Raw genomic sequence first — 26,752 nt, forward strand, 5'->3', positions numbered from 1 at the left:
TAAGGTAGCGCATTTTTTTCTGGTTTATCAACAGTGTAAGGGAATAATGTGATATTTCTGGTTACACTGTGAGGTTTATCTGTAGGCAGATGTTGAAATGTTGACTTCTTAATGGTGTCTACTGTATCTTGTATGCTGTATCTGAGATGTCATTCATAACAATCACTTTTAAAGGAAATATTATCGTTCATGCATCTGTGTATGGCAGTGGGAGGAGAGGAAGGTGCTTTTACATTTTTTCCCCCTAAGTAGGGTATGCATGTCTTTAATGACCCGTCGTTCTGTAATGATGCAGAAATGGCTTTTTTACTGCTGCATTTCCAACTCTATTACTGCCTCTTAGTCATTTTCCAGAGGTGGCTTTGAGGCTTTAACCCAAACAAATGGAGAGACAATATTATGACCTTCCCATGCAGCAAACTCTGCTCCCTAGTAAGAGGATAGTATTACCAAATTGCTTCAGTATGAGCTCTTGCTGAGGCCGGTGGTGTCTTACTGGAACTGAATTAATCAAACTGAGGGTTCACAGGAATTTTACAGGACTATATTCCAACAGCAGAGAGAGAGCTATATACATTAAATACAGGTTAAATGTGCTTGCATTCTTTTCTTAGTATGTTAGTGAGCAAATCCCTGTGGGGAAATACATTTTCAGCTGCATCTGAACTGATTCAGATTTAGGATAAACCCATTATAGAATCAAAACACGCTAGATAGATTTAAAAAAATACATTGACGATCTCAAAAAGTGGCGGGTGGGAGGCAGAGGCTGACAAGCGTTACCAATTTGCTGCAATAGTGCTATCCAAAACAAAGAGGATAATGGCTGGGAGGGTTTCTGAATCATTGCTGGTGACGCAAGACGTCCTCTCCCAAAAATCCTCGCTGAGTAACTCATCTGGAGCTATACATCTGTTTGAAGGGAAGGAATTTCCCCCCTTTTCTCCTGTCATTGCTTTCTGGGCTGAATTTGCTCCATGGAGGCTACTCGAACCTGGAGGCTGCAGCAGCCTCTGTGTCCATAGTGCTCCCCTTGCAGCTAAGGACCTGTATAGGGAAGGGTCTTCTGCCCTGACTGCCTTTGTTCCCCCCACCTGAAACCCCTGGCAGATGGGCTCCTCACTGGATGGGTGTGACCTCCGCTGTCTTTCTGCACCCCACTGCCTTGCCCCACAGAATGGCACTAGTTTAACTACAAGGATTCTGGAGATCTGGAGGATATTGCAGGATTTGTCTCTAAAGAGCTTAATAAAATGAATGAACTGTATTATTTTGTCTCTTGGAGTTTTACCAATCAGTCTCTTTTGGTGAGCAATGTAATACTATTCAGCTGCCCGTATCTAGATGGGAACACGTTGTTCTTTGCTATAACTGATTTTTGGACCAGTAGTTCTGCACGTCTGATCTGATGCTTCATGTGGCAAAGAATACCTTGGTAGCCTGGTGGTTCGAATTGCTACGGAATTCTCTGTATTGTTCTGGGAAGCGGCTGTTTTAAGTGTGTTCCCCTGTAAAGAGCTGGTTCCTGCTCTCCACAGCTCAGCGAATGTATTTGTTTAATTATTTCATTCCTGTGTATTTAGAAAGATGGATTTATTTCCATTTGCTGTGAGCCTTGCAGTTCATGGATTTCAATGTGCAGTCGTTTTTAAGCAATAAAACCTTTCTGACTAACTTGGAAACAAAGAACTGCTCAGGTCAGCCAAAACTCTCTTGAACAACATAGCCTTAGAATCCCTTCCTGGTCTTGCTGCTCTTTATTGCACTGAAACCTACCAGAAATCTCTTGGCTGCAGAAACAGTCTTCGCAGTAAAAGAATTAAAATGAACAAACTACTTGATCAGGAGACCAAGGAATCTTTTTGGGGCACTTCACTGACTGATTTTAAGGTTGTGCAATTTATTCCCATTACCCATTATGTCACACTTTGATATCTGTGTAAAACTGTGTGGCAGGACTTCGGGAGGAATATTTTAGAAGGGAGAGTGTTGTTTTGGAATTTTTCCTGGAAAAATGACAGCATCTCTTTTAAATGGTTAAATTCAGCATTGTAGCTACAATTAACGTGTCTGACAGAATTAAAACGACACCCTAGATATCTGGAAATGAACTTTGCAAAGTAGCTAGGCAGTGAAGTTAAAAGAATTTGTATGTATGTATGTAGCCCTGTGCTGTTAGAATCGCACCAGGTACTGTAGAAAATGTTCTGTCCCCCAGCGTGGTTGTGCTGGAATGCTGTGTAATAGCGGGCAGCCTCCCAGCCATGAATGGGCATAGTTGAAGTCTTTTGGGATCTTTTGATTTTAAAAGGTACTATATTAATGTAAGAATATTAATAGATAGAGTACTTTGCAATGTCAAAGCATGCCCCAAAAAGATGAGTTATTATAAGTAGTGTGAACATTAATTTATTACCCAATTACAGTCATCTTTTAAAAATCTGCCATTTTGTTATGTTTGCATTTTTAAAAAAATATCGCTCTCAATCTGTTTTTTACAAATAAATCACAGTAAAGCACACAGGATTTAAACTTAATTTGATACCATGCTAAGAAAAAAGATTAACACGTGGGTTTATGTTGGATAAATGCATATCATAATGCAAAGAAATAGAATGAAGGTAGCAACCAAAGCATCCAGATTGGTTAGAATTTGCATCTGGAAGTTAAATAGTTCGGTGGTCTTGGGGAAAATGTTAAGAAATAGTCTAGAAGCCAGGAGTTTTTGGAGCAGAAATTGGAACCATCAGGCCGTTGGTGATGGGAAAGGGCATTTGAATGTACAGTGGTTCCCTGCAGGCTCTTCTTGATTTGCAGGTGTTACTGGTCCAAAGTTGCAGCCGCTTAGTCACCAGAGTTTCCAGATCTTGCTGGAAGGGAAGGAACAGGAGACAGATACTGCTCTATACATCTTCGTAAATGAGCAAGAGAGAGCTGTTAAGTGGAACACCTGTTGACTCAGAGGCCAGTTACAGAAGGACTCAAGCATCCACTGCTGCCGCCTGTCCAACTGGCAGATGTCGTTATGGCCATCGGCGTGGAGCAGCCAGTTTTGTTTTCTTGTTGTGGGGGAACCATGACAGTTAACAAAGACCAAGCCTCAGCTTGCTGCTTTCTTTTTTTCTATTTTGCCTGCAGCATGTTGGCAGTGTTCAAGAAACGCTGTTTCCAATTCCAGTCTTAGGAAAACATACTCATACTCTTCATTTATGTTAATAAAATCCCTCTATGCTTGGCTGCAATATTCCTGGGCCTTTTTATATTGAGGACAAATCCATGCAGAAGATAAAATAGAACTAAACTTCTGCAATAAGACTTCAGCTGATGAATCCAGGTTCACAGTTTATTCCTCCAAGCTGATCGTCATAGTAGTGAAGTCAGAAAATTTGATTTCCCTGAAGTATCTCCAAGTTACCACATTATCTCTTACAATTATTGTACTCAATCCACACACAGTATATTCTATATGGCAAAGTTATACAATGAAGTGGTATTTTTCCCATCTCTGATAACAGTCTTCAGATACATTAAGGGCTCTTATAAAGAGGACTGTGATCAATTATTCTCCATGTTCACTGAAGGTAGGACAAGAAGTAATGGTCTTAATCTGCAGCAAGGGAGATTAAGGCCATGTCTACATCTAAAATTTTACAGCGCTGGTTGTTACAGCTGTATTAGTACAGCTGTATAGGGCCAGCGCTGCAGAGTGGCCACACTTACAGCAACCAGCGCTGCAAGTGGTGTTAGATGTGGCCACACTGCAGCGCTGTTGGGCGGCTTCAAGGGGGGTTCGGGGAGACCAGCTTCGCCGCGGTTTGCTCTCGCGTTCCCCGAACCCCCCTGCAAACCGCAGGGAAGGAGACCTGCTTGCTCGGGGGTTCGGGGAACGAGAGAGCAAACCGGGAAAGGAGACCAGCTTCGCCGCGGTTTGCTCTCGCGTTCCCCGAACCCCCGAGCAAGCAAGTCTCCCTGCGGTTTGCAGGGTGGTTGGGGGAACGCGAGAGCAAACCGGGAAAGGAGACCAGCTTCGCCGCGGTTTGCTCTCGCGTTCCCCGAGCAAGCAGGTCTCCTTCCCTGCGGTTTGCAGGGTGGTTCGGGGAACGCGAGAGCAAACCGCGGCGAAGCTGGTCTCCTTTCCCGGTTTGCTCTCGCGTTCCCCGAACCACCCTGCAAACCGCAGGGAACGAGACCTGCTTGCTCGGGGGTTTGGGAACGAGAGAGCAAACCGGGAAAGGAGACCAGCTTCGCGGCGGTTTGCTCTCGCGTTCCCCGAACCACCCTGCAAACCGCAGGGAAGGAGACCTGCTTGCTCGGGGTTCCGGGAACGCGAGAGCAAGCCGGGGAAGGAGACCAGATTGATTACCAGAGGCTTCTTCCTTCCACGGAGGTCAAGAAAAGCGCTGGTAAGTGTCTACATTGGATTACCAGCGTTGGATCACCAGCGCTGGATCCTCTACACCCGAGACAAAACGGGAGTACGGCCAGCGCTGCAAACAGGGAGTTGCAGCGCTGGTGATGCCTTGCAGATGTGTACACCTTCAAAGTTGCAGCGCTGTAACTCCCTCACCAGCGCTGCAACTTTCTGATGTAGACAAGCCCTTAGGTTAGGTAGTAGGAAAGAGTTTCTAACTATAAGGGTATTTAAGATCAGGAACAGGCTTCCAAGGGAGGTTTGGGAATCCCTGGCATTGGAGATTTTTAAGAACAGGGACAAACACCCGTCAGGGATGATCTAGGTGTACTTGGCCCTGCCTCAGCGCAAGGGGCTGGACCTGATGACTTCTTGAGATCCTTTCCAACCTTATATATCTAGATTCTATAGTTAGGTTGGTAGCCACTGCTGACCAGTGTTGTCACAACTTTGTATTATTGTTACCTATGCTAGCTAGATTAAAGTTAGCATGGGTGTATGCCTACCCCACGCTGTGCTTTGCTTACAGTGCAGACATACCCCAGCGGATGTTAAATTTACCCATCTTTTAATTTAGTTGAACAAAGATGAGTTAAAGTGCTTCTGTACTAAAGCCCCTTTTAAACTTATTTTTTATGTACCTAATGCTGCTTGACATGGAAAGGATAACTCAGGGGTTTTTTAGAGAAAAATAAATCTGACTTTACGAAAAGCCACTGAACAAGCCATGCCTGTACCTTAGGTTTGGTACATTAGTTAAACATGTGCAGGCAGTGCTACTATGTTGGGCAATCACCTGTGTTACAACATTTCACCTGCAGGTTCGGCCGCTGGGAGCATTTTCAAAGTGAACATTTCAGTTGAATTTCTGTGGCCTAATTCTATTTTTGGCTGGGCTTTTGGTATTTGTTGGCTGTAGGCCAAAAATATAATCCACACACATTCTCGCATTATTTAATAATAAAACTAGTCAATGTTTTTTCTTTTAGCAGGTGATCAGCTGCTTTTTTTTTTTTTTTTAATTATGCTTTATAAAATTTTGGAAATACAGTAACTCATTGGATAGCACTGGGAGCCCCAAGATCCTTGGTTTATTTCATGCATAAGAGAGTTAGAGAGATCCCGATCATTGCTAATTTTCCTGCATGAATTACTGTCTTTTTGCATTTTCCCAAGCTCTTTATCATGTTGTACCGTGCATTTGTACAGGAAGTGTGACCTCTGTGCAAAAACAAGGGACTAGAAACCAGAAACTCCTGGGTTCTGTTGTTGGCTCTGCTGCTGACGCACTGCATATGAGTTTTGGCAGTCACTTAACTGCTCTGAGCCTCTGTTAACTCAGCTGTAGAATGGGCACAGTAATATCCACCTTACTGGGGAATTAAAAGAGTTAGTTTAATCTTTGTAAAGCACTTTGAGATCGTTGGATGAATAGCGCTATCTTCCTCTCATCATTTTTTTTAAATCAATGTTTTCAATAGCAAGAGTTTAATGTAAAAGTGCATTAAAATGTTCTTGCATCTCCAGATCCAAATAAATATGAAATCTTGAGCAACTGAGAGGTGGTAATACCTACTTACTGTACCTGCCCTGTTTGGGAAATCTTTGGGTGGGTTACTCACTGTTTATCGTACCTTTATAATAAAATACCTGTTTCTGGAAAATCCTCTAGGGCAGCAGCCATGCTTCATGCTGTGAGATTAGGGGTATGTCTACAGTATGAAATTAGGTCGAGTTTATAGAAGTTGATTTTTTAGAAATCGTTTTTATACAGTTGATAGTGTGTGTCCCCACACAAAATGCTCTAAGTGCATTAACTCAGCGGACTGCGTCCACAGTACCAAGGCTAGCGTCAACTTCCGGAGCGTTGTATTGCGGTAGCTATCCCACAGTTCCTGCAGTCTCCACCGTCCAATGGAATTTTGGGTTGAGATCCCAATGCCTGATGGGGCAAAAGCAGTGTCGCAGGTGGTTCTGGGTACATGTCATCAGGCCTCCCTCTCTCCGTGAAAGCAACTGCAGACAATCATTTTGTGCCTTTCTTCCTGGGTTACCTGTGCAGACGCCATAACCCGGCAAGCATGGAGCCCGTTCAGCTCACCGTCACCGTACGTCTCCTGGGTGCTGGTAGACGTGGGACTGCATTGCTACACAGCAGCAGCTCATTGCCTTTTGGCAGCAGACGGTGCATTACGACTGGTAGCCGCCGTCGTCGTCGTACTGCTGGGTGCTCTTTTAGCTGACCTCAGTGAGATCGGTCAGAGGCGCCTGGGCAGACATGGGAGTGACTCAGACAGGTCGTTCCCCAGTCGTACTGCACCGTCTTTTGGCGAGCACCCAGGAGGATGACAATGGCTAGCAATCTTAATACAGCATCTTCTGCCGAGCACCCAGGAGATGACAATGGCTAGGAGTCGTACTGTGCCGTCTGCTGCCAGCCTAAGGTGTATAAGATAGATGGAGTGAATCCAAACAAGAAATAGACCAGATCTGTTTTGTATTCAGTTGCTCCCCGCTCCCTCCGTGAAATCAACAGCCTGCTAAACCTAAGGTTTTTAGTTCAATCCTTGAGGGGGCCATTCTGTGTGACAGTTGTTTGTGTTTTTCCTTGATGCAAAGCCACCCCTTTGTTGATTTTAATTCCCTGTAAGCCATGTCATCAGTCGCACCTCCCTCCGTCAGAGCAACGGCAGACAATCGTTTTGCACCTTTTTTCAGCACAGACGCCATAGCACTGGGAACATGGAGCCCGCTCAGATCACCACTGCAATTATGAGCACTGTAAACACCACGCACATTATCCTGCAGTATATGCAGAACCAGAACCTACAAAAGCGAAACCAGGCGAGGAGGCAGCGGCAGCACGGTGACGAGAGTGATGAGGACATAGACTTCTCACAAAGTACGGACCCTGGCTGTGTGCACATCGTGGTGTTAATGGGGCAGGTTCATGCCGTGGAACGCCGATTCTGGGCCTGGGAAACAAGCACAGACTGGTGGGACCGCATAGTGTTGCAGGTCTGGGATGATTCCCAGCGGCTGTGAAACTTTCGCATGCGTAAGGGCACTTTCATGGAACTTTGTGACTTGCTTTCCCCTGCCCTGATACACCAGAATACCAAGTTGAGAGCAGCCTTCACAGCTGAGAAGCGAGTGGCAATAGGCCTGTGGAAGCTTGCAGTGCCAGACAGCTACCAGTCAGTTGGACATCAATTTGGAGTGGGCAAATCTATTGTGGGGGCTGCTGTGATCCAAGTAGCCAATGCAATCAAAGAGCTGCTGATATCAAGGGTAGTGACTCTGAGAAATGTGCAGGCCGTAGTGGATGGCTTTGCTGCAATGGGATTCCCTAACTGTGGTGGGGCAATAGACGGAACCCATACCCCTATCTTGGCACCGGAGCACCAAGCCAGCGAGTACATAAACCGAAAGGAGTACTTTTCAATGGCTCTGCAAGCACTGGTGGATCACAAGGGACGTTTCACCAACATCAGTGTGGAATGGGCAGGAAAGGTACATGACACTCGCATCTTCAGGAACTCTGGTCTGTTTCAAAAGTTGCAGGAAGGGACTTTCTTCCCAGACCAGAAAATAATCATTGGGGATGTTGAAATGCCTATAGTAATCCTTGGAGACCCAGCCTACCCCTTAATGCTATGGCTCATGAAGCCATACACAGGCAGACTGGACAGTAGTCAGGAGCTGTTCAACTATAAGCTGAGCAAGTTCAGAATGGTGGTAGAATGTGCATTTGGACGTTTAAAAGCACGCTGGCGCAGTTTACTGACTCAGATAGACCTCAGCAAAACCAATATTCCCATTGTTACTACTGCTTGCTGCGCGCTCCACAATATCTGTGAGAGTAAGGGGGAGGCATTTATGGCGGGGTGGGACGTTGAGGCAAATTGCCTGGCTGCTGATTACGTGCAACCAGACACCTGCAGCTCAACCATACGCTGGAGCATATGAGTTTGATGCTCCAGCAGCCTGAGCATTGACTCCTGCCTTCTGTCAGCAAGCTGACACCACTTATCATCTTCAGCCTGCCACTTACTCTCTTCATCCCGCAACATAGTCTCTTCAGCGCACCACCTCTCCTCGCGTTCATATTGCGCTTTCCTGGACTGTGACATTGTCTGCCTCCATGCATTCTGCTGTGCTCTGTCAGTGTGGGAGGACAGCATGAGCTCAGAGAACATTTCATCCCGAGTGCGTTTTTTTTCACCTTCTAATCTTCGCTAGCCTCTGGGAAGGAGAAACATATGCAGCTGGTGGAGGAAAAAAAGGGAGAGTGGTAGTTAAAAAGACACATTTTATAGAACAATGGGTACACTCTTTCATGGTAAACCTTGCTGGTAACACTACATAGCACATTTAAAAAGCCCTTTAAATCGAAAAAAAGGGCTTTGTCTTGTGGATGGGTGCAGGGTTAAATCGAGGTAACACTGCTAAATTCGACCTAAAATTGTAGTGTAGACCAGGCCTAGGTGTCTGCTGAGTTTGGGAATAAATGATACTAGACTTGGGACTGGTGGAAAATAAGATGTTGCTGTTTGGAGCTTACCTGCTGTACTACTCACAGTGGGTTCTCGATAGTCAGTACTTAATTTGTACCAGTGCTGAGCCCTGGCACCACTAGGCTTGGCAGTTCATAGCTCCGGCACCTCTGGGCTTGCAACATCAGTTACGAAAGTAAAAAATAATTACTTGAGCCTCGGCATCTCTTTCATTACAAATTAAGCACTGTCTATAGTGGCTTGATGCAGAGGAACTGAGGAGCATATGATAATTTTTTGAAGGGATGACATGGTGAAATCAAGAGAATCTAAATTTTGCAACACAGGGTTCCCTGCAAATTGGGTTCTGACTCTCGGGGAGTACCTCCTTCTTCAGCCATTATTGTGTCAGTTACTCCTGAGGGAATTCTGCGCCAAAAATTAAAGATTCTGTACAAAAATTAAAAATTCTGTGCACAATATTTTAAAATTCTGCATATTTATTTGTCAAAATAACACAATAGAATCACACCATTTTCAATTATTTTCTGACAAGTATTTTGAAATAAATTACTAAAATAATTGAAAATGGTCTGATTATATTGCGTTATTTTAACAAATAAAATATGCAGAACTTTGCAGAATATTAAAATTTTTTCATTGTTTGGCACAGAATTCCCTCAAGAGTACCAAGGTTCTGTGTGGTGCAATTTGGAGGGGGCGAATCTATATGCACAGGGACTTGGTGTGGGGTTCTGGGTGCAGAGAAGGAAAGCGGTGCATGGAGGGGGGAAGGGTCACTATACAGGGAGTTGTTCCCCCATCTGCCCAAACCCTGTGCATCTGGGCACCCCCCCCCCCCATGCCCAAAGCCCCCTAGGGGGAGAGGTGAGTGAGCACTAGTGCAGCTTCTCTTTTCTTCCCCACCGAAACTATTTTCTGCAAGGAAACAAAGAGAATCTGCGGGGGAGGAGGAGGGGCATTTTTCTGCTGTGCTGCAGGGGCGCAGAATTCTCCCAGGGGTAGTCACTGGGTTGTTATAACTTATGGTCCTGCCCAGCATTTGAAGCCCAAACCCAGCTAACAATAATTGTGTTCGTATTTTACCCCTCTGGCAACCTCTTTGCTGTGTTGTAGGCCTCATTTGGACTGCAGTATCCACTGTGTTTAAACACTTCAAACAGATTTGGGCCATGGTTCCTTAACACAGATAACACATGGTTTGGGCCTCTCCATATGGCAAAGGCCAAGCCCTATTCTAGCACAGCCCTTGGCTGTGTTTATAGTATGGTATTTAATTTGGTAGATTTCATACTGGAGATGGGACTATAGTCTGATTTCCCAAAGTAGTCTTTAACATCTCATTACTGTGAACACTACCATACTGGGGGAGTCTGCTATGACCTGGTAGTACCATCATCCAGATAACACAGATTGGACTTGCTTGTGGAGATAACACCAAAATCACACAAGTCTGAATTATGTTTTAATCCTGCTAGGGCCCTAATGTTTCATAAATGAGTCTCCCGGCCTGATGGGTTGATAGGTCAGGTTAATGTGGTTTGGCTAGCATAAGTCTTTGGGGGCAGCGAGAGAGAATAGAGTGGAACTTCCTAGGTCGCTCTGGCCGCAGGAACAATGCCTAGAACCACATACAGTTGTTGCTCGCACTGTTCTGTCTGCAGTATGGAGAGAATACGAGTCCTTAACCTAGTTATAATGTGATTTTGGTCCTCTTCGAGGCCATAACCTTCCGACGATGGATTGGGGCGCAGGAGTTCTGGGTGTAATTCTTTGTAGAGCTGGTCAAAAACTTCCATGTTTTCAAAACTTTTTCTGCATTTTTTGACAAGCTGTAATTCCTGGCTGTGACATAAGCCGCCTGTGTAACTTTGGGCAAGTCACATAACCTCTCTGTGCCTCAGATCCCCATCTGTAAAATGGAGATAATCTTTTCCTGCCTCACAGGGAGGTGATGAGGATATATTCGTTAATGCTTGTGAATGCTCAGGTACTAAGGCAATGAGATGGAGAGGGCATCTAGATAAGGCCTGAGACTGGGAATGAGAGAAGAGGAAAAAAGTACGTGGAGCAGGTGGGAATTAACATTGTGATCATTGTCCTCTCTTGTTTCAGCTGAAAAAGAAGCAGATTTATGTTGAGAAGGTGGAGAAGATGCAGCAGGCGTTGGTTCAGCTGCAGGCAGCTTGTGAGAAGCGAGAACAGTTAGAGCACCGGCTCCGAACTCGCCTGGAGAGAGAACTGGAGTCTCTCCGGATGCAGCAGGTAACCAGGATTAGTCCATTCACTGAGCAGTTTTTCATGTAAATATATTTCTTGTAAGGTTTTCCTGTCCAGCCATGCACAAAACACGCAGCAGAGCATGATCTTTCCCCTCTTTTGTATAGAACTGTAGCAAAATTATTCTTTTGCAAAATGTTGCCATTACCTTGCTAGGTTGGTATTGGTTTCACTTAATTGAGTAAACCTTTAAATCTATCCCAAAGTTTTTAAATTAAAAATAATAGCTGATTCCTCATCTGGGAGGCTGCAGGCATATATCTAGAAATTGTTCTGGACTCTTAATGACTCCTGCTTTGCATTTTAATTTGTAATAAGGTGTTAAGACACCTCTACTCTCTTTCTCTCTCTCTCACTCACACACACACTCTCTCTCTGACTCACACACACACTCTCACTCTCTCTCTCTCTCTCTTTCTCTCTTTTTTACTTTTTTGGGTGGTCACATCTGTTCACACAGCTCAAACATGGACCTGAAGACAGAATGCTCTTTGGAAGGCTTTTGAAGCCTGATAACATAAATGCTGTTGATGGAAATTTGTAACCGCTAATATACAATATGCTCTAACAATTTGTATCAAGCCCATTTTTACAATGGGAAGAAAGGAAAACATTTTTTCTGGGGATAGTATGAATTGAATTTGAATTTTTAGTCCTTTTTGAACTCATGTTAACAAACGTTAACTAATGTGATTGTAAATTCTGGTGTAAGTAGGATTCAGATATTTGTTCCTAGTTGTGTTCAGTCCTAACTGCAACATAGAGTTAAATGTGACTGGGAACAAATGTTTAAACCCTAGAACAAACATTTGCTCTAGAATTAACAATTATTTTAATTAACACAAGATAAAGCAGGACTAGCAATGCAAATGCAGACATGCCAAAGTGAGGGAGAAGAATTACTACAATGTGATAGTTTGCAGTTAACTGTTTTTTGGGGACAGTGGAGGCTGTCTCAGATTACAATTAAAAATCCAGTTGACTGAAATATATGCCATGATCTAATAGTAAATTAAATGGTAAACTACTTCCATTTTTTTTACTAGAAATTATGTGATATATGATATATAATTGACTCTAATGATAGGATTAATAAAAAAAAGTTTAAACATAAATATATGAAGGAAGAAATAAGTTATATTATTGATGAAACTGTCTTGAAAGAAGACCAGATTTAACACATTCTGTATTGGGTCTAGATATAAATGTTACTCTAGATCTAAAAAATTCTTCCTATCTAGTATAGAAAATATATTGAGTTGACATAATTTAGAATTATTTGAAGTGTATAAATTCTAGCGTTATTTAAAACCAACAACTTGTAAGTGGACGTAACAAGATTTCTGCTTTAAACCATGTTTCCTCTTAAGGAAACAGAAAATGTAAAATCATCCTGAATCCTGAGCCACACATATTAGATTGTCTGCTTGATTCCTTCTCTTATAAATGAGCTTTTCATAACTAGCTTTCTGGGCACAAGATCTTGCACTCCAAGAAAAGATCTCCTTGTAATACTTTCCTGTTTAATATTATTCTTTGAGCTTTTAGCATAGAAAATCTCAAACATCTTTTTGTATTTTCCGGTATGCCTCTGTTTGGCTTATTGGCTCCAAATGGAATAAATGTATCTGTTCCAAACCTCCTCTTAGAATTTAATTACTTTTCCTCCCTCAGTTCCCAAGTATAGCATTGTCATGGTATAATTCCCCACTCTGAACCTTAGCATCCAAAAGATGGGGTACCAGCATGAATTCCTCTAAGCTTAATTACCAGCTTAGAACCTGTAGCGCTGCCACCAACCAGGAATTCCAGTGCCTAGTACACTCTGGTCCCCCCAAGACCTTGCCCGGGGAACCGCAAGACCCAGACCCTCTGGATCTTACCACAAGGAAAGTAAACCCTTTCCCTCACCGTTGCCTCTCCCAGGCTTCACCTCCCTGGGTTACCCTGGAAGATCACTGTGATTCAAACTCCTTGAATCTTAAAACAGAGAGGAAGATTCACCTTTCCCCCTCCTTCTCTCTCCCCCTCCCAGACTCTCCCTGAGAGAGAAAGTAATCCTAACACAGAAAGAAAATTAACCTTTCTCTCCCCCTTCCCTCCTTTCTCCCCACCAATTCCCTGGTGGATCCAGACCCCGTCCCCTGGGGTCTCACACCAGAATAAAAAACAATCAGGTTCTTAAACAAGAAACTTTTAATTAAAGAGAAAAACAGTAAAAGTTATCTTTGTAAATTTAAAATGGAATAGGCACATGGTCTTTCAGCTATAGACACTGGGAATACCTTCCCAGCCTAAGTATACAAGTACAAATTAAAATCCTTTCAGCAAAATACAAATTTGAACTCCTTCCAGCCAAATACACATTTGCAAATAAAGAAAACAACCATAAGCCTAACTCGCTTTATCTACCTAATGCTCACTATTCTGAACTTATAAGAGCCTGTATCGGAGAGATTGGAGAGAAACCTGGTTGCACGTCTGGTCCCTCTGAGCCCCCAGGGTGAACAACAACCAAACACTAACAGCACACACAAAAACTTCCCTCCCTCAAGATTTGAAAGTATCCTGTTCCCTGATTGGTCCTCTGGTCAGGTGACAGCCAGGCTCACTGAACTTGTTAACCCTTTACAGGCAAAAGAGACATGAAGTACTCCTGTTCTATTAACCTTTAACTATCTGTTTATGACACGCCCCCCAAATCGCTAACAGTGTGGAACTTCACTGGCAGTGATTTCTCCCTAGAACAGATTAATAAACACATACACCTTTACATATACTACTAACTATGTAAAACTACATGATTCTTTACATTGTAAGGACAATTTTTAACCAGTTGATTTTGGGAAACTTTCACGGGAGAGTGCATTAACTCCTGGATCTGCTGCCGCTGCAGACGTTGCAGGGTTGTGGAGAGGTTCACCTTTTCCATGCCACAGTCACTTTTCCCTTCATAGTAGACACCGTCAGGCCACTCAGCGTCATCTCCTCCCTGCGGCAGGAAGCAGAGCGCTGTGGCTGGTAGAGTGGAGCAGGCTGGGGCTGGGCTGCTCTGCTTCCGCCGCTGCTGGTGAGTGTGGGGGGAATCCCTTCCCCCGAGTGACACGGCTGGGGCCGGGCGAGGGAAGCAGAGCGGGCTGCTCCCAGCCCTCCGCTAATCCCCTGGGCCACTCTGGGACTCCGGGGCCCCCAAAAGTGCCCTCCCGCAGCTCCTTTCCCCAACCTCCCTGCACTCACCAGCAGCGGGAAGCAGATCAGCCGAGCCTCAGCCAGCTCCACTCTGCCAGCTCTCAGCCATGGCGCTCTACTTCCGCCAGGCAGGTGAGTGCAGGACCTTTCCCCAGCCGCCCCCCCAGTGACATGGCTGGGGCCGGGGCAAGGAAAGTGGAGTGTGCTGGGGCCGTGTCACTCCGTTTCCCGCTGCAGGTGAGTGTAGGACCTTTCCCCAGCCTCCCCACCAGTGACATGGCTGGGGCCGGGGCAAGGAAAGCGGAGTGTGCTGTGGCCGTGTCACTCCGCTTCCCGCTGCAGGTGACAGGACCTTTCCCCAGCTGCCTCCCAGCAACACAGCTGAGGTTGGGGCAAGGAAAGTGGAGCGGGCTGGGGCCGCATCACTCCGCTTCCTGCCGAGGTGAGTGCAGGGGGGCATCGTTTCCCCAACCTCTCTGCACTCACCGGCAGCAGGAAATGGAGCGCCACGGCTGGGAGGTGGCAGAGTGGAGCGGGCTGGGGCCGGGCTGCTCCGTTTCCTGCCACTGCCGGTGAGTGCTTGTCAGGGTGTGGGGAGGGGTGGTGGATAGGGGTCAGAGCAGTCAGGGGACAGGGTAGGGGGTGGGGTCCTGGGGGTGATTAGAGATGGGGGTCTCTGAAGGAAGCGGTCAGGGAACAAGGGACGGGGAGGGGCCAAAGCAAGCGTGATATAATGCAGTCTCACCTATAATGCGGTGAGATTTTTTTTTTCTCCCGCGGACTGCGTTATATCGGGGTAGAGGGGTGTATGTGTGTGTATAGAGAAAGAGAGAGAGTGTAATAGTGGTGGGTGTGTGGGGGGTGTATTATCTTAATATTTTAATTGGGTCACAGTGTTCATGAAAAGAATTATTCATGGGCCACGTTCTCTTAACTGGGGTAAATCAGCATATCTTCAATGGCTTCAGTGGAGCTCAGCTGATTTGCCCCAACTGGTGATTTATGGATTTTAAAGCTTGAAGGGACCATTATGATCATCTGGTCTGACCTCCTGCCCAACGCAGGCCATAGAATTCTGCCCAGTGATTGCTCCATTAAGCTGATAACTAATCCGGCCTCCTCATCCCACAGGTGAAAACAGGCTTTTCCAAATCTCTTCTGATGCATTTTGTTCTTTTGAAAATCAGCGTCAAGGTACATCTCAGACTGCCAGCGCCTCGGAGTACAGCGCCACAGCCCTTATGGAACTCCTGCGGGAGAAGGAGGAGAGAATTCTTGCCCTGGAAGCTGACATGACTAAATGGGAACAGAAGTACCTAGAGGAGAGCGTGATGAGACAATTTGCTTTGGATGCTGCAGCTACAGTGGCTGCTCAGAGGTAAATGAAACTATTCATAGCAGGGTATTTTTCCAGTAGAATGTCGTATTTCCTACCGATGAATGTTACCCTGAGTCTCGCTTTTCCATGACTCCTTCTCTTGCCCTCCACACATCATCAGCTAAAACTCCTGGAATAGAGGTGGAGCTTGGCTGCTTTCGCTGGGATTCCTGCATAGTTGCCAGCATTTAGAAACTTTGAAGGGACTGTTCCATCAAATGAAAGAACTGTGTTTTATACAAGTATTCATCTGAATGGCTCCTGGAAGCTGCTGACTAAAAAATAGATAGTAGAGCAGAAAAAGATTTACAAGCATCTGTCCTTGCTGCCATCACGTGAGATGGGGGAGGCTTGGTGATTCACATCGTTCGGCTTGAATGCCACACTTGTTCACCAGACTGTTTTTTCAAATTACTTTGTGTTATTGTCCACAATATGGCTGCTAACCAGAAACACATACACAGAAATTCCGCTCAAAGCAGTCGGCTGCGTAGAGATGACATCGTTTGTGGGGGCAGAGAGAGAATGGTGTCTGGACTTTGGTATCCAGCATAGATTCCAAGGTGACTATCCAGAACTAAATAGGCTGCAAATAGGCTTCAGTTAGCTGGTGAGCAAGTGCTGCTAAGGGGGTGCAATTGGGTAGTGCTTACATGTGATTTTATTGCTAACTGGTGCCTGGCTCCTGACAGAAGAGTGTATTTTGGCCGTTTTGTAAGCCAGATTCAAGTGCAGATGTTGCAACTTTGCTACTTTTGCCCAAGTTCGTAACTTATTACAGGATCATAGTAAAAATCAGCAAGGAGAGTTGCACCATCTGCAGTGTTAGCATTTAAAGGGTTATCTTCTCTCATTCCAGAAGCAGCCTGTTACCTCAAGGTATTAATGCTTCTTGTGCACTGTTTTCCAGCTTCTCTAAATGGCTTCTTTAAAGTGTGTCCAAGGGACATGTTGTATTTTCAGCCCACGCTGATCAATAGAAGTGTGGTCTGTTGGTTGTCACATATGGGGAGAGGACACATTAAGCCAGTTGACGCTGTATTTAAATAAACAAGCAAGGAAGGTTTCCAGAGTCAGGAAAGCTCTCATCTCCACACTTTAGTTTCCTGTTTCCTTCTAACTGCTGGTCCTTAAAGAGAGAGATCTGTTACTGCACTAGCATCTGACAGTCAGAAAGTTAATTCCAAGTTAAGATTGGCCCACCATTCCTCCCAAATGTTCCTCATTTCAAGGCGACACCATTTTTAAGTTTCCTGCCTGAACAGTCTCTTTCTGTTCCTTATTTTGGGGTTTTGCCATTCACTGCATCCCCGTTTGTGCCTTGGCAGAGTGAGAGGTATGCTGGCCACTCCACTCTTAACCCTGCCAGACGTGGGAAGTAAAATTGGCACATTATAATGATTTGGTAGCTTTCATCCTGTCCCAGGCTGCTGCAGTCTTAACATTATTTGAATGTGCATTTATGTTGTATGGGGCCTTCTAATTGTTAGGATCCACATAGTGGTATAATGGCATAGCGTGATGACTGGTATTGAAGTGAACAAGGGATATTATATTACCGTATTAGTTTTATTAGCCTGCATTGCATTGTTTACAATATGGGATGCTACAAAGTATCAACATAAACTCTCTTCTCATCCTATTCTAACATTCTGGCTGAGACTCTCAAAACCACCTAAGGGGTTTGGATGCCCAGTTCCTATTTGGTGTCCGTATCCCCTAGCTGATTTTGAAAATCTCAGTCTGAGTGTTTGGTGTGTGGTGTTTTTAACCTAAATGGCAGGTTGGTCTTCCTAGGACATGTTTAAAAAAAAATCTATCTGAAATGTAAGTGTATAGCAGCATTAAATGCTTGGTGTGGGTTTAGTAGACTGTGCAAAGATTGCAATGGGGCAGTGGTTCTCAACATGTGTCCCAATCAGCACAGAGCTGTGGCCCATGTGACATCCTCAGGGCCACACAGGTAGTATTGGATGTGGCCCACATAACACACTAATGGTAAGTAGGTTGAGAACCACTGCAGTGGGGGAACCTTAAGTGTGTGGCATAGAAGTTAAAGTGAAAGAGTGCTGTTTATGCTCCATATCCAACCAGTACCCAACACATTTGAGCACTAGCCTGTAGGAGAGGGGACTATATATCTAAAATCATTAGACATAAATTCACTATATTCTAGCTTAAAAGGGAACATACGTGTCTAGTCTCTCATCCTGGCATGCCATTTCCCCTACCTCCTTGTCCTTGACTACACACAAACGTGCCTGGGTTTAACTAAATCAGTTTAAAAACACACCTTTAGATGAGCAGGATTGTATGTAGAGTAGGCCCTTGTTTTTAGCGACTTAAGGCATCTCTGTTGTTTCTTTAGTGCTGGGAAATGGATTTTCCTGGTTCGAGGTCCATAGCCAGAAATGGAGACCTTGAACAAGCCTTTACTCAAAGAAGTAGATATCTTTGTTAAATAGTTTTGAGAGATTATTGTATGCTGTTGGGATGAGGACAGTGGATTCGTATGGTCCTTTATCTGCTATGCTGCTCATTCTCAGGGACACAACTGTGATCAGCCACTCGCCTAATGCTAGCTATGACACCTCCTTGGAAGCTCGCATTCAGAAGGAAGAAGAGGAGATCCTGATGGCCAATAGGCGGTGTCTTGACATGGAGGGCAGGTAAAATGCAGTTCGTTCTCAGACAGCTTCTTGTGCATTGTAATTTGAAGTTGATGGCTGGGGCAGGCTATTGCAAATCATCCCGTTGGGGTATGGTAGCCTCAGTTATAGCAATGAAATATCAGAGATACCAGGTTGTGCTCACTTGGTTGAACAAAACAATTACATTTTCTTTCACTATTGATATGGTTTGGATTCATAAGTAAAATGCCCCTCAGACTGTTGATTCTATTTATTTTTTTAATGTTCTGTCCCTATTTGTCTGCTCTTCTTGTTCCTCTTCAGCACCTTCATCCACACGTGTGCCTCTAACACCAAGCTCAGAGAAATTTGGATCATGTCTTAACAGTGTGGTTCTATGGAGGTGTTGGCCTTGGTGTTTAGCACAGTGCAGGGTCGCTGAAGAGCATTAATCTCTCCTCTTCCTTATCCCTTTGCTGTCTGGACACAGCTCTTGGATCTCAAACGGCCTCTGCAGTTGTTGTGTCCAGTAGCCTGAGATGGGCAGCTCAGTGAAAATCTCTCAACTGTAGAAAGTCTTGTCCATGATCTGGCCCTATGGCATGGTGAGCCAGTGAGCACCCATTATTCAAGCCAGTTAGCTCAGTTGCATTCTCTTTAACAAAGAGCTGCACTAATTCCCCGAATGCCTACAAAGCAAGGGAGAATTACAAGAGCGCAGTGGACTTTTGAAGCATCAGTCTGAAGATACTGTTCTTTTTGTTATCCTCTCAGGATAAAGACTCTCCATGCTCAGATCATTGAAAAGGATGCCATGATTAAAGTCCTCCAGCAGCGCTCCCGGAAAGAGACCAGTAAGACAGATCAGCTGTCTTCAATGAGACCAGCTAAGTCCCTGATGTCAATTTCTAATGCTGGATCAGGCTTGCTGTCCCACTCTTCAACCCTGAGCAGCACTCCGATATTGGAAGAGAAGAGGGAAGACAAAAGCTGGAAGGGCAGTTTAGGTAACATTGTAACCCTTACAAAAGCACTGCCAGCTCTGTTAAGGGAGCGCGGTCTAAAACCACTCGGGGGGGGGAGTGCGAGCAATGGAAGGACAATGTACTGACCGAGGGTGCTAGGTGCGCTACAAACAGATACAAACATGTGGTCACTGGCCTGAAGGGCGCTCAGCCTTTATTTGGAGAAAATGTGTTGTAATTGGTCCAAGTTATCAGTTATATTTTCTGTAGATGGCTTGGGGCCCAAACCTACTCCCATTGCTGTAAATGGGAATTTTTTGCAATTAACTTCAGGGTAAGCAGGACTGCACAGTAGTGGGCCATAAAGGGGAAGCAGCATTGTCTAGTGGTTGGAGATAGGGCGTGGGAGATGAAACATATTCCAACATTACCTTTATAGTGCTGAGTGACCTTGGTTTTCCCAACCTCTGTGCCTCACTTTCCCCGTCTGTAAAATGGGGATAATGCAGTGCTTCATAAAGCACTTTGAGATTGGCAGTTGAAAGGGGGAGGGGTGGAGTGCAAAACTGTGAACTGGGCAGAACTAGTCCTGCAATGCTGCTTGTACGTAAGTGCTTTCAAATCTGCTTCCCTTTCTGTCCACAAAGGTGTTCTGCTGGGTCCAGAATGTCGCTCGGAATCCATTCCTTCAACTCCCTCACCGGTCCTTCCCTCCACCCCGCTGCTGTCTGCACACTCGAAAACAGGCAGCCGAGACTGCAGCACGCAGACAGATAGGGGAAGTGAACAAAATAAAGCTGCTTCCTCTGCTGTGGCCCTTGTACCAGGGCGACTCCCCACTACCAGTGTGCCCTACAATTCAGACAAAACAGGTAACTAGACCCAACTGGTCTCCAGTGGGACATTGGTATGAGGTCAGTGTAATTGCTCTCCCAGAATGCTAGTCATGCAGAGCCTTTTGGGGTTGCCAATCGTATGGGTTTAGTTGTTGGTAGGGTGATATGAATTAGATGGTTATCACAGTAAAGGCCGGGTTTCTTTGGTGAAATGTTAGTGCTAAAGGGACAGACTTCTGATCTCCATTACGTTTGTGTAAAGCCATAGTGACTATCCTGGTTTTAACGCAGTCACTGCAGATTTATACATCACTGCATAAATATGAAAGAAAGAAAGTAAAGAAAGAGAGAAAATCTGAATTTTTAAATTTAAAAAGCTGCCATCAGACTTCCAGCCACCATCACCAACTGCCTTTATGAATAAGCAGGAAACTCTCTTGTTCCAGTCCTATCCCCACTGTAGCTGTAGTTGGCAACTGGAGTTACAGCTTGATTCTTTCTGTTCTGTTTCCTCCTCTTGATATAGATGGGCCAGTTTTCCACTCCAGCACTTTGGAAAGAAAACCGCCTGTTCACAGCTTGGGGCAGGACCTCACTGATGCAGAAATGGTGGAATACCTCATCTGAAAGGCTGAACTTGTATCAAAGCTGGGACACAATAGCAAGAATTTTTTAAAAAAAGACATTTTTATTGGAAAAAATATAGTACCTGAGTAATAAAGGAACACTCAGCTCTTCGCTCTTGTATATTAGGTCTCAAAAATGTGGACAGGTTAATTTATGATTTGTTCTAAATTATAAAATACTTGTTCTTTGAAAGCCGTTTCCTCCTCTCTCTTCTTCCTCAAGCTTGTTATTAATACTGGATCTGGTAATGTCTGGATAAAACCAAGGTCGTAAATGCACTAAATTCTATTTTTAATTTCAGTATTTTTAAAACCTTGTATTTAAAAAAAATTAGTACTTACTTTCACAGCAGTCGGTTAACTTCATTTGACCATTGCCAAGATGGGCGTAATGACTGCAAATTTATTGAGCACCAGGTCACACAATGACCACGTAACATCACAACTAGATTGGGGTGCTTTGTTCCTAATGTCACTGAACGCTCCAGAGTACAGGTATTCTGAGTAGCTTTGTAAAATTTGTAGGAGATGATCAAGGGAGCTTTTTTCTCTGTTACCCTCAGTAATACGAAGTCAACATGGATATCCAATATTCCAGGGCTGGAATGATTTCAATCTTCACAATGTGCTCGTGCACTTTTTTGTTTTTTTTGTACTCTGTCGCAGTCACATTGTTTTTAATAGCTCCAGAGATTGTGATGTTTGTCATTTTCAGCAGTGTCAGAGGGTCCCCAGTACTTTTATACATATATAATTTTGAGTAATTTATACAGTAGATAATAAAATAATATATTGCGTTCAGGTTTTAAGTTAATAAATATGAAGAAACTGTGGGCCTAATCCTGATCTCAATAACATCTGTTTTTCACCATTGTAGCTCCACTGTCTTCAGTGAAATTACTCTGAATTTCCACCAGTGTAGGTGTTGAGCCCTGTAGTATTTGAATATTAGCAACTTGATCTGCTGCATTAGACCTTGACAGAGAATTATTTTTGGTATATTTCCCTCTATTTCAAATCTCTTTCTAGTTTGTATGTCCCTCATTCCATGAAATAAGGGATTCTCTGTTCATATAGCAAGTGTCCAAGTTAGTGCCTTACACAAGGTAAAGGGTACAGTTGGTTATTGTCAAAAGCTTCAAGTGGCAAATTCTGTGTCCTTCCAAAATATTTCCCTCTTCTAACTGGAGAGAGCAGCATTTCTATGTTTTAAAGTATTTAAGGGAGTAAGTTTCACATCTGTTCATCGTCAGTTTCACTTTCAGGTTTTTAGGAACTAGCCCAAATGCTGCAGTGCTTGAGTTGCAAATCCTGCAGGGGATGTTCAGACGCATTTTAAAAAAGGCTTGTTTTCAGTTTTTTTTTTCTTTTTAATTTTATGAAAACACTTGTATTAATATTAGTTTGTTTTAAAACACTTGGTTTACTTAAATTTGATGTCTTTACCAGACAGTGCTGCTAAAGCATCTCAGCTGATCCCAAAATTCCACTACAGCATTGTAACAACCTAAACTTGCCATGGAGCGAGGTAGCTTCATGTTAAAGCACCAAGCCTTATCCTGCAACTGGGCTTAGTACCCTTAACTCCCACTGAGTAGAAAGCACTTGGCATCTTAGTGCATTAGGCCCTAAACTGCAGTGGGCGTAGGAAAGCTGCAGCACTATCACCTATTGGTACTATGTCTTCTAGCCTCTGGCTTATCAGCTTTTAAAAGGGTCAAAGTAATTGGCCTTAACAGATCAGTGGAAGCAGCCTGGATTTTACAGGGGAGAAGAAAACCCAGAAAGGTGTCCTCCATTAGTAGGCCTCAGATACCTTTCTTGATCTTCCTCCTGTCCCAAAATTAACACTGTAATGCCTGAATATCAGCTCAGAGTGAGATTATACTTTACTCGAAGCAATCATTTAGTGGAATGGATCATGCTTTACTCTTGAAAGTCAGTTCCTCTTGGTCCTGGTGGGTTTACTGCTTGCTAATTTTAATCATTGAGAAGTCTTAGAACCATAAAAGTTAGAGATGGCAAAGTATGTTGGTAAGAGATGGCCCCAGTGCAAATATCGTGACTTTGCCACTGACCTCTTTCTCTCACAGCCTGAATCCACCCCCTAAACTGGACACCCACAATATGTGGGATAATTCAGAGCTGTGCTTTTAAGAGTTGGCCCATCTCTACCACATAGGTCCTCGTCTTTCCTCTTGGCCTCTGCAGAATTGTTCCTTAACATTCATTCTGTTATATTTTGTCCAGGCAAGTGTTCTACCCCTTTCCATGGGGATACCCATCAAAGCCTCATAGCTCTCACTGTTGGAAATAGCTAATGTTCTCTTTTGCTTAATTTCATTCCATGACATCAAGTAATGCCTACCCTGGATGATTATAAATAATGCCTCTCCTCCTTTGTAGTCACTGGAAGCATTGTGTGACTGTATCTGTATTCCTGCCATAGGATTGTTCCCGTTGTGCATTTTGTGGGCTGGGTTTAATACAGTGAACAGCTAAGGAGATTGAGAACATAGCTGTGAGAGAGATTCAGTGTGAGAAGAGTAAGTCTTTTTGTTAGTCTTTCAAAGTTTGGAAAAACTGTACCTTCTTGAGTGCTACTCAGAGGCAGGTAAGGAATGTTACATCCTGTGCCCATTAGTCCATTCTAACTCAGTTGACCTGCATTGGTACTAAAATGTATGGATCAATTATGCACATATGTCTGATTGGGTAAACTCCAGTTTGCCTAGGTCCATGTGTGTTGATGATTAGGATGGACCAATCATCACTAGTTGTTTGTCCTCCCCCAACTCATTCCTTATAACAAAATTCCATTGTAATTATTCTAATGAAGAAAAGAAATAGGGGGTTACGTTTTCTGAATGAAACACAAAAGTTGCACGGCAATGGTTTCCTCCTGAGAATGCGGGCTAGAAGTCTCAAGTAATGCAAAACTTCAGTATTACATGGTGACTTTGGCAGTTCTGTGCAAATGTGAATGAGCTTGGAAGGAAACATTTCCCACAGCTTCACATTGCTTTAGTTAATTTCCCTGCTTTCTAGCATTGATATCATAAGTTAAGTTTTTATTAGTCAGCCATTTAAAAAAGGAAGCAAGCAAAAAGAAAGTTGTAGTATTCTTGTGTGATCTGGAGATCTGAGGTCCTTTTGTTGGGCTGACAAACTAGGAGCCATCAGGAATATGTGCTTTCCCCTAAGCCTTCCCTGAGTGATCCTGATGTGAATCTAAATACGCTGCTTTCTTTGGGGGAGACGTGTAATATAGTTTTCAGTCTTTTGCTGTACAGATTTTTCAGATTTGTTTTTAAACAGAAGCTACTTAAAGAAGTCAAACTGCACACCTGGTCCTTTTCTTTCTGTAGACTACTTTCTACTGAAGTAAGATTGTAATTCAAAGTAATTGCAATGACCTTAAATCTTAAACCAAACTTTAGACTAAGAGTTTGTCTTAAACTCGGGTATTAGAAGCAGAGTTGCAGCTTTTATAAGGAAAACCTCATATTCCTCTTTGTAGAGCAGAACAAGCATACATTTTTCATCTCTTTCTCTTCCCCTTAAATGCTCACGTAGTGTCCAATTCCACAAATGCTTTCCATGGGGAACTCCCTTGAGATTTGATGGCCCAGGGGACTGAGTAATCAGAGACAGAGAGTTTCATCACTAGATGATTGGTTCGAATCTGGCCCCATGTCACTAGTGACTTTAAATAGCTCCCATCTAACAACTGTTTGTTGATTAAATGAGTTAGTGGGTTTTCCTAAGAGCTATCCATGTGGCTGGTTTGCAGGATTCGCCCAAAGTTACCAAGAACTCTGCATGCTCCAGGAGCCCATTGCTCAGATTATGTGTTGCAATAGTCTCTCTAGACATTTGTCCAGTGAATCCTATTACTAGCAGCCACCAAAGAGACTGTTGTTTATCTGGTCATTACAATGGTGGCAGTGTAACACTGCGCATTTAGTATGGACAGACTTTTTTTGGCCTTATTTTAACACCCATTAGGACTGGTGAGCGCCAGCACAGGATTTACTGTAATTCTCCACACCGTGTCGAATGTGCCTGGGGGTTTTCTTTTCATATATTCATATTGGAACTTTTTAAAAAGCTAGCAATTTTATGTCTAGAAAGTAAAAGACAGTAAATATAATTGTACTATTGTATTTATGAAGAAAATACTTCTTTTCCTCCCCCCAAAAGATCTTGCTCTAGGGTGGTTTTAGTTTTTGATTTCTAGTAATGTTTCTTAGGCTTTCAGGAAAGCATTGAAACCCATCTTGTTTGCACTATTGTGTAAATGTAAAAAAAAGTGCTGAGCTAAGGAGTTTAGATTAAAATAACAGGCCCTTCCCTCTCCTAACTCAAGCAGAGCCTTTGGGGCTTTTGTTTTAGTTCTCAAATGTTTAAATAAGTTTTCAGTCACCTCCACTTTCTGGCTGGGACCAAAAGCAGAACTGTTGAAATAAATCTTGGGTGACTTGTCCCTTGTGGTTCCACTCAACATCCACAGGTCAACTCAATACTGATCAGAACCTTTAGAGGTTTGCCTCTCCATAGAGTCAATGGTAAAATTCCCATTGACATCAGTGGCTCTGAGAGAGATTCTCCAGGATTCTGGTTCTCTAGTTCTCCATTTATAGACTAGTAATTGTTAGATGGGTTACCATTTTATACTCTCTTGGTTTTCCTTTCCCTGGAGTTGTGACCTACAGGGAAGAGCCAGAAGAAACTGACCAATGTGCTGCTTATCTTTAGGGTCCAAAATATCAAACCATGAATGGAAATACGATAAGTGTGCTATTTAACAATCTTAGAAAATGTATCAAGAGAATGGTCTTTTTTTTTCTATATAAATCTATATTAAAATAAATTGTGTGGATTATTTTTTTCCTTTTTTGTTTAAACTGTCAAGCTGATTTCATAATTGGGGAATGAGCTGTTTTGTAACTCACTTGTTGAAATAGCCCTAAAATCTTTGAAGAATGTGGCAGCTTTAGTTCTTTTTTAAAAAGTGTAAATATGCACTAAATCTTTTGTAAATGTCTGTATTATCATGTCTGTAGTTACCCATAAAAATATCTTCAATGTGTTTTAAAATGTGGATCCTGTGTTTTTGAAATTTATTTTTATTATCAGTTTGCTTTTTTTTGTTTTTAATTACCACAAACATTTTCTTTCTGTTGAAGAAGTGTATTAAAACTCAGCTCAATTCACTTTGGGACCTGATTCTAATCTTACTTACACAGGGGTAAATTGGAAATCACTTCACTGAAGTAAATGGAGTTTGCACCACTGAAACCAGTGTAAGACGAGAATCCAGATCTCTGGCTCGCATTTCCAAAAATGTGGTTGAAACATGGGGAAACTTCTGTTTTTTCAATTGGGGGGAGAAATGTGTCCCTTTTTTAGTTGAAAAAATTTTTGGTCAAAAAAGCAAAATGTGAATTTTTCCAACCAATTATATAGCAGGTCAGAAAAAACAGGATCAATTTTTTCTGAAAAATGTTTCACAAAAAAATGTTTTCCCTCCTCTGCCTCCCGCTGCCCCTCCCCACTTGAAAATTTTAAATTTGGAACATTTTGACTAGCACTAACAATTTTAGGGTTAGTTTGGTTGCCCAATTTGAGAAGGGCTCACTGTTTGAAAATCTGGCCATTTTTGGATGCCTGAAATGGGGCACCCAAAATCACAAGTTACTTTTGAAAAGATTGCCCTTTGTCTTTAAGCTGCTGATGTAAAGTTAATTTGTTTACTTTTGGTATGAGTTGAATACTTCCATTTCTTTATTTCCCCCCATTTATCTTGCACTGGAAGGGAAAGAATGCTCATCATCTAGAGGTGAGTAGGTCTCAGCAGGCTTGTTGGAGTTGATGTGTTTTCATTGTTAATCTTTAGAAGAGGAACTTGATATTTCTC

The 26,752-nt window shown here is 43.3% G+C and overlaps 1 protein-coding gene across 4 annotated transcripts in view; it reads left to right on the forward strand.

Annotated features, from left to right (window-relative positions):
• AMOT (angiomotin) overlaps positions 1 to 25,936 on the forward strand; it is a 99,658-nt gene extending 73,722 nt beyond the window's left edge. For all 4 annotated transcript variants that reach the window (XM_030575337.1, XM_030575338.1, XM_030575336.1 and 1 more), the window contains exons 8-13: positions 11,044 to 11,193; positions 15,585 to 15,775; positions 18,322 to 18,444; positions 19,180 to 19,412; positions 20,018 to 20,242; positions 20,733 to 25,936. In XM_030575337.1, coding sequence (XP_030431197.1) covers positions 11,044 to 11,193; positions 15,585 to 15,775; positions 18,322 to 18,444; positions 19,180 to 19,412; positions 20,018 to 20,242; positions 20,733 to 20,833 — 1,023 coding nt within the window. In that variant the 3' untranslated portion in view covers positions 20,834 to 25,936. The remainder of the gene's footprint in view (positions 1 to 11,043; positions 11,194 to 15,584; positions 15,776 to 18,321; positions 18,445 to 19,179; positions 19,413 to 20,017; positions 20,243 to 20,732) is intronic.
• The last annotated feature ends 816 nt before the right edge of the window (positions 25,937 to 26,752 follow it).

This window comes from Gopherus evgoodei, chromosome 9 (genome assembly GCF_007399415.2).
Source record: "Gopherus evgoodei ecotype Sinaloan lineage chromosome 9, rGopEvg1_v1.p, whole genome shotgun sequence".
Classification (NCBI taxonomy): domain Eukaryota; kingdom Metazoa; phylum Chordata; order Testudines; family Testudinidae; genus Gopherus; species Gopherus evgoodei.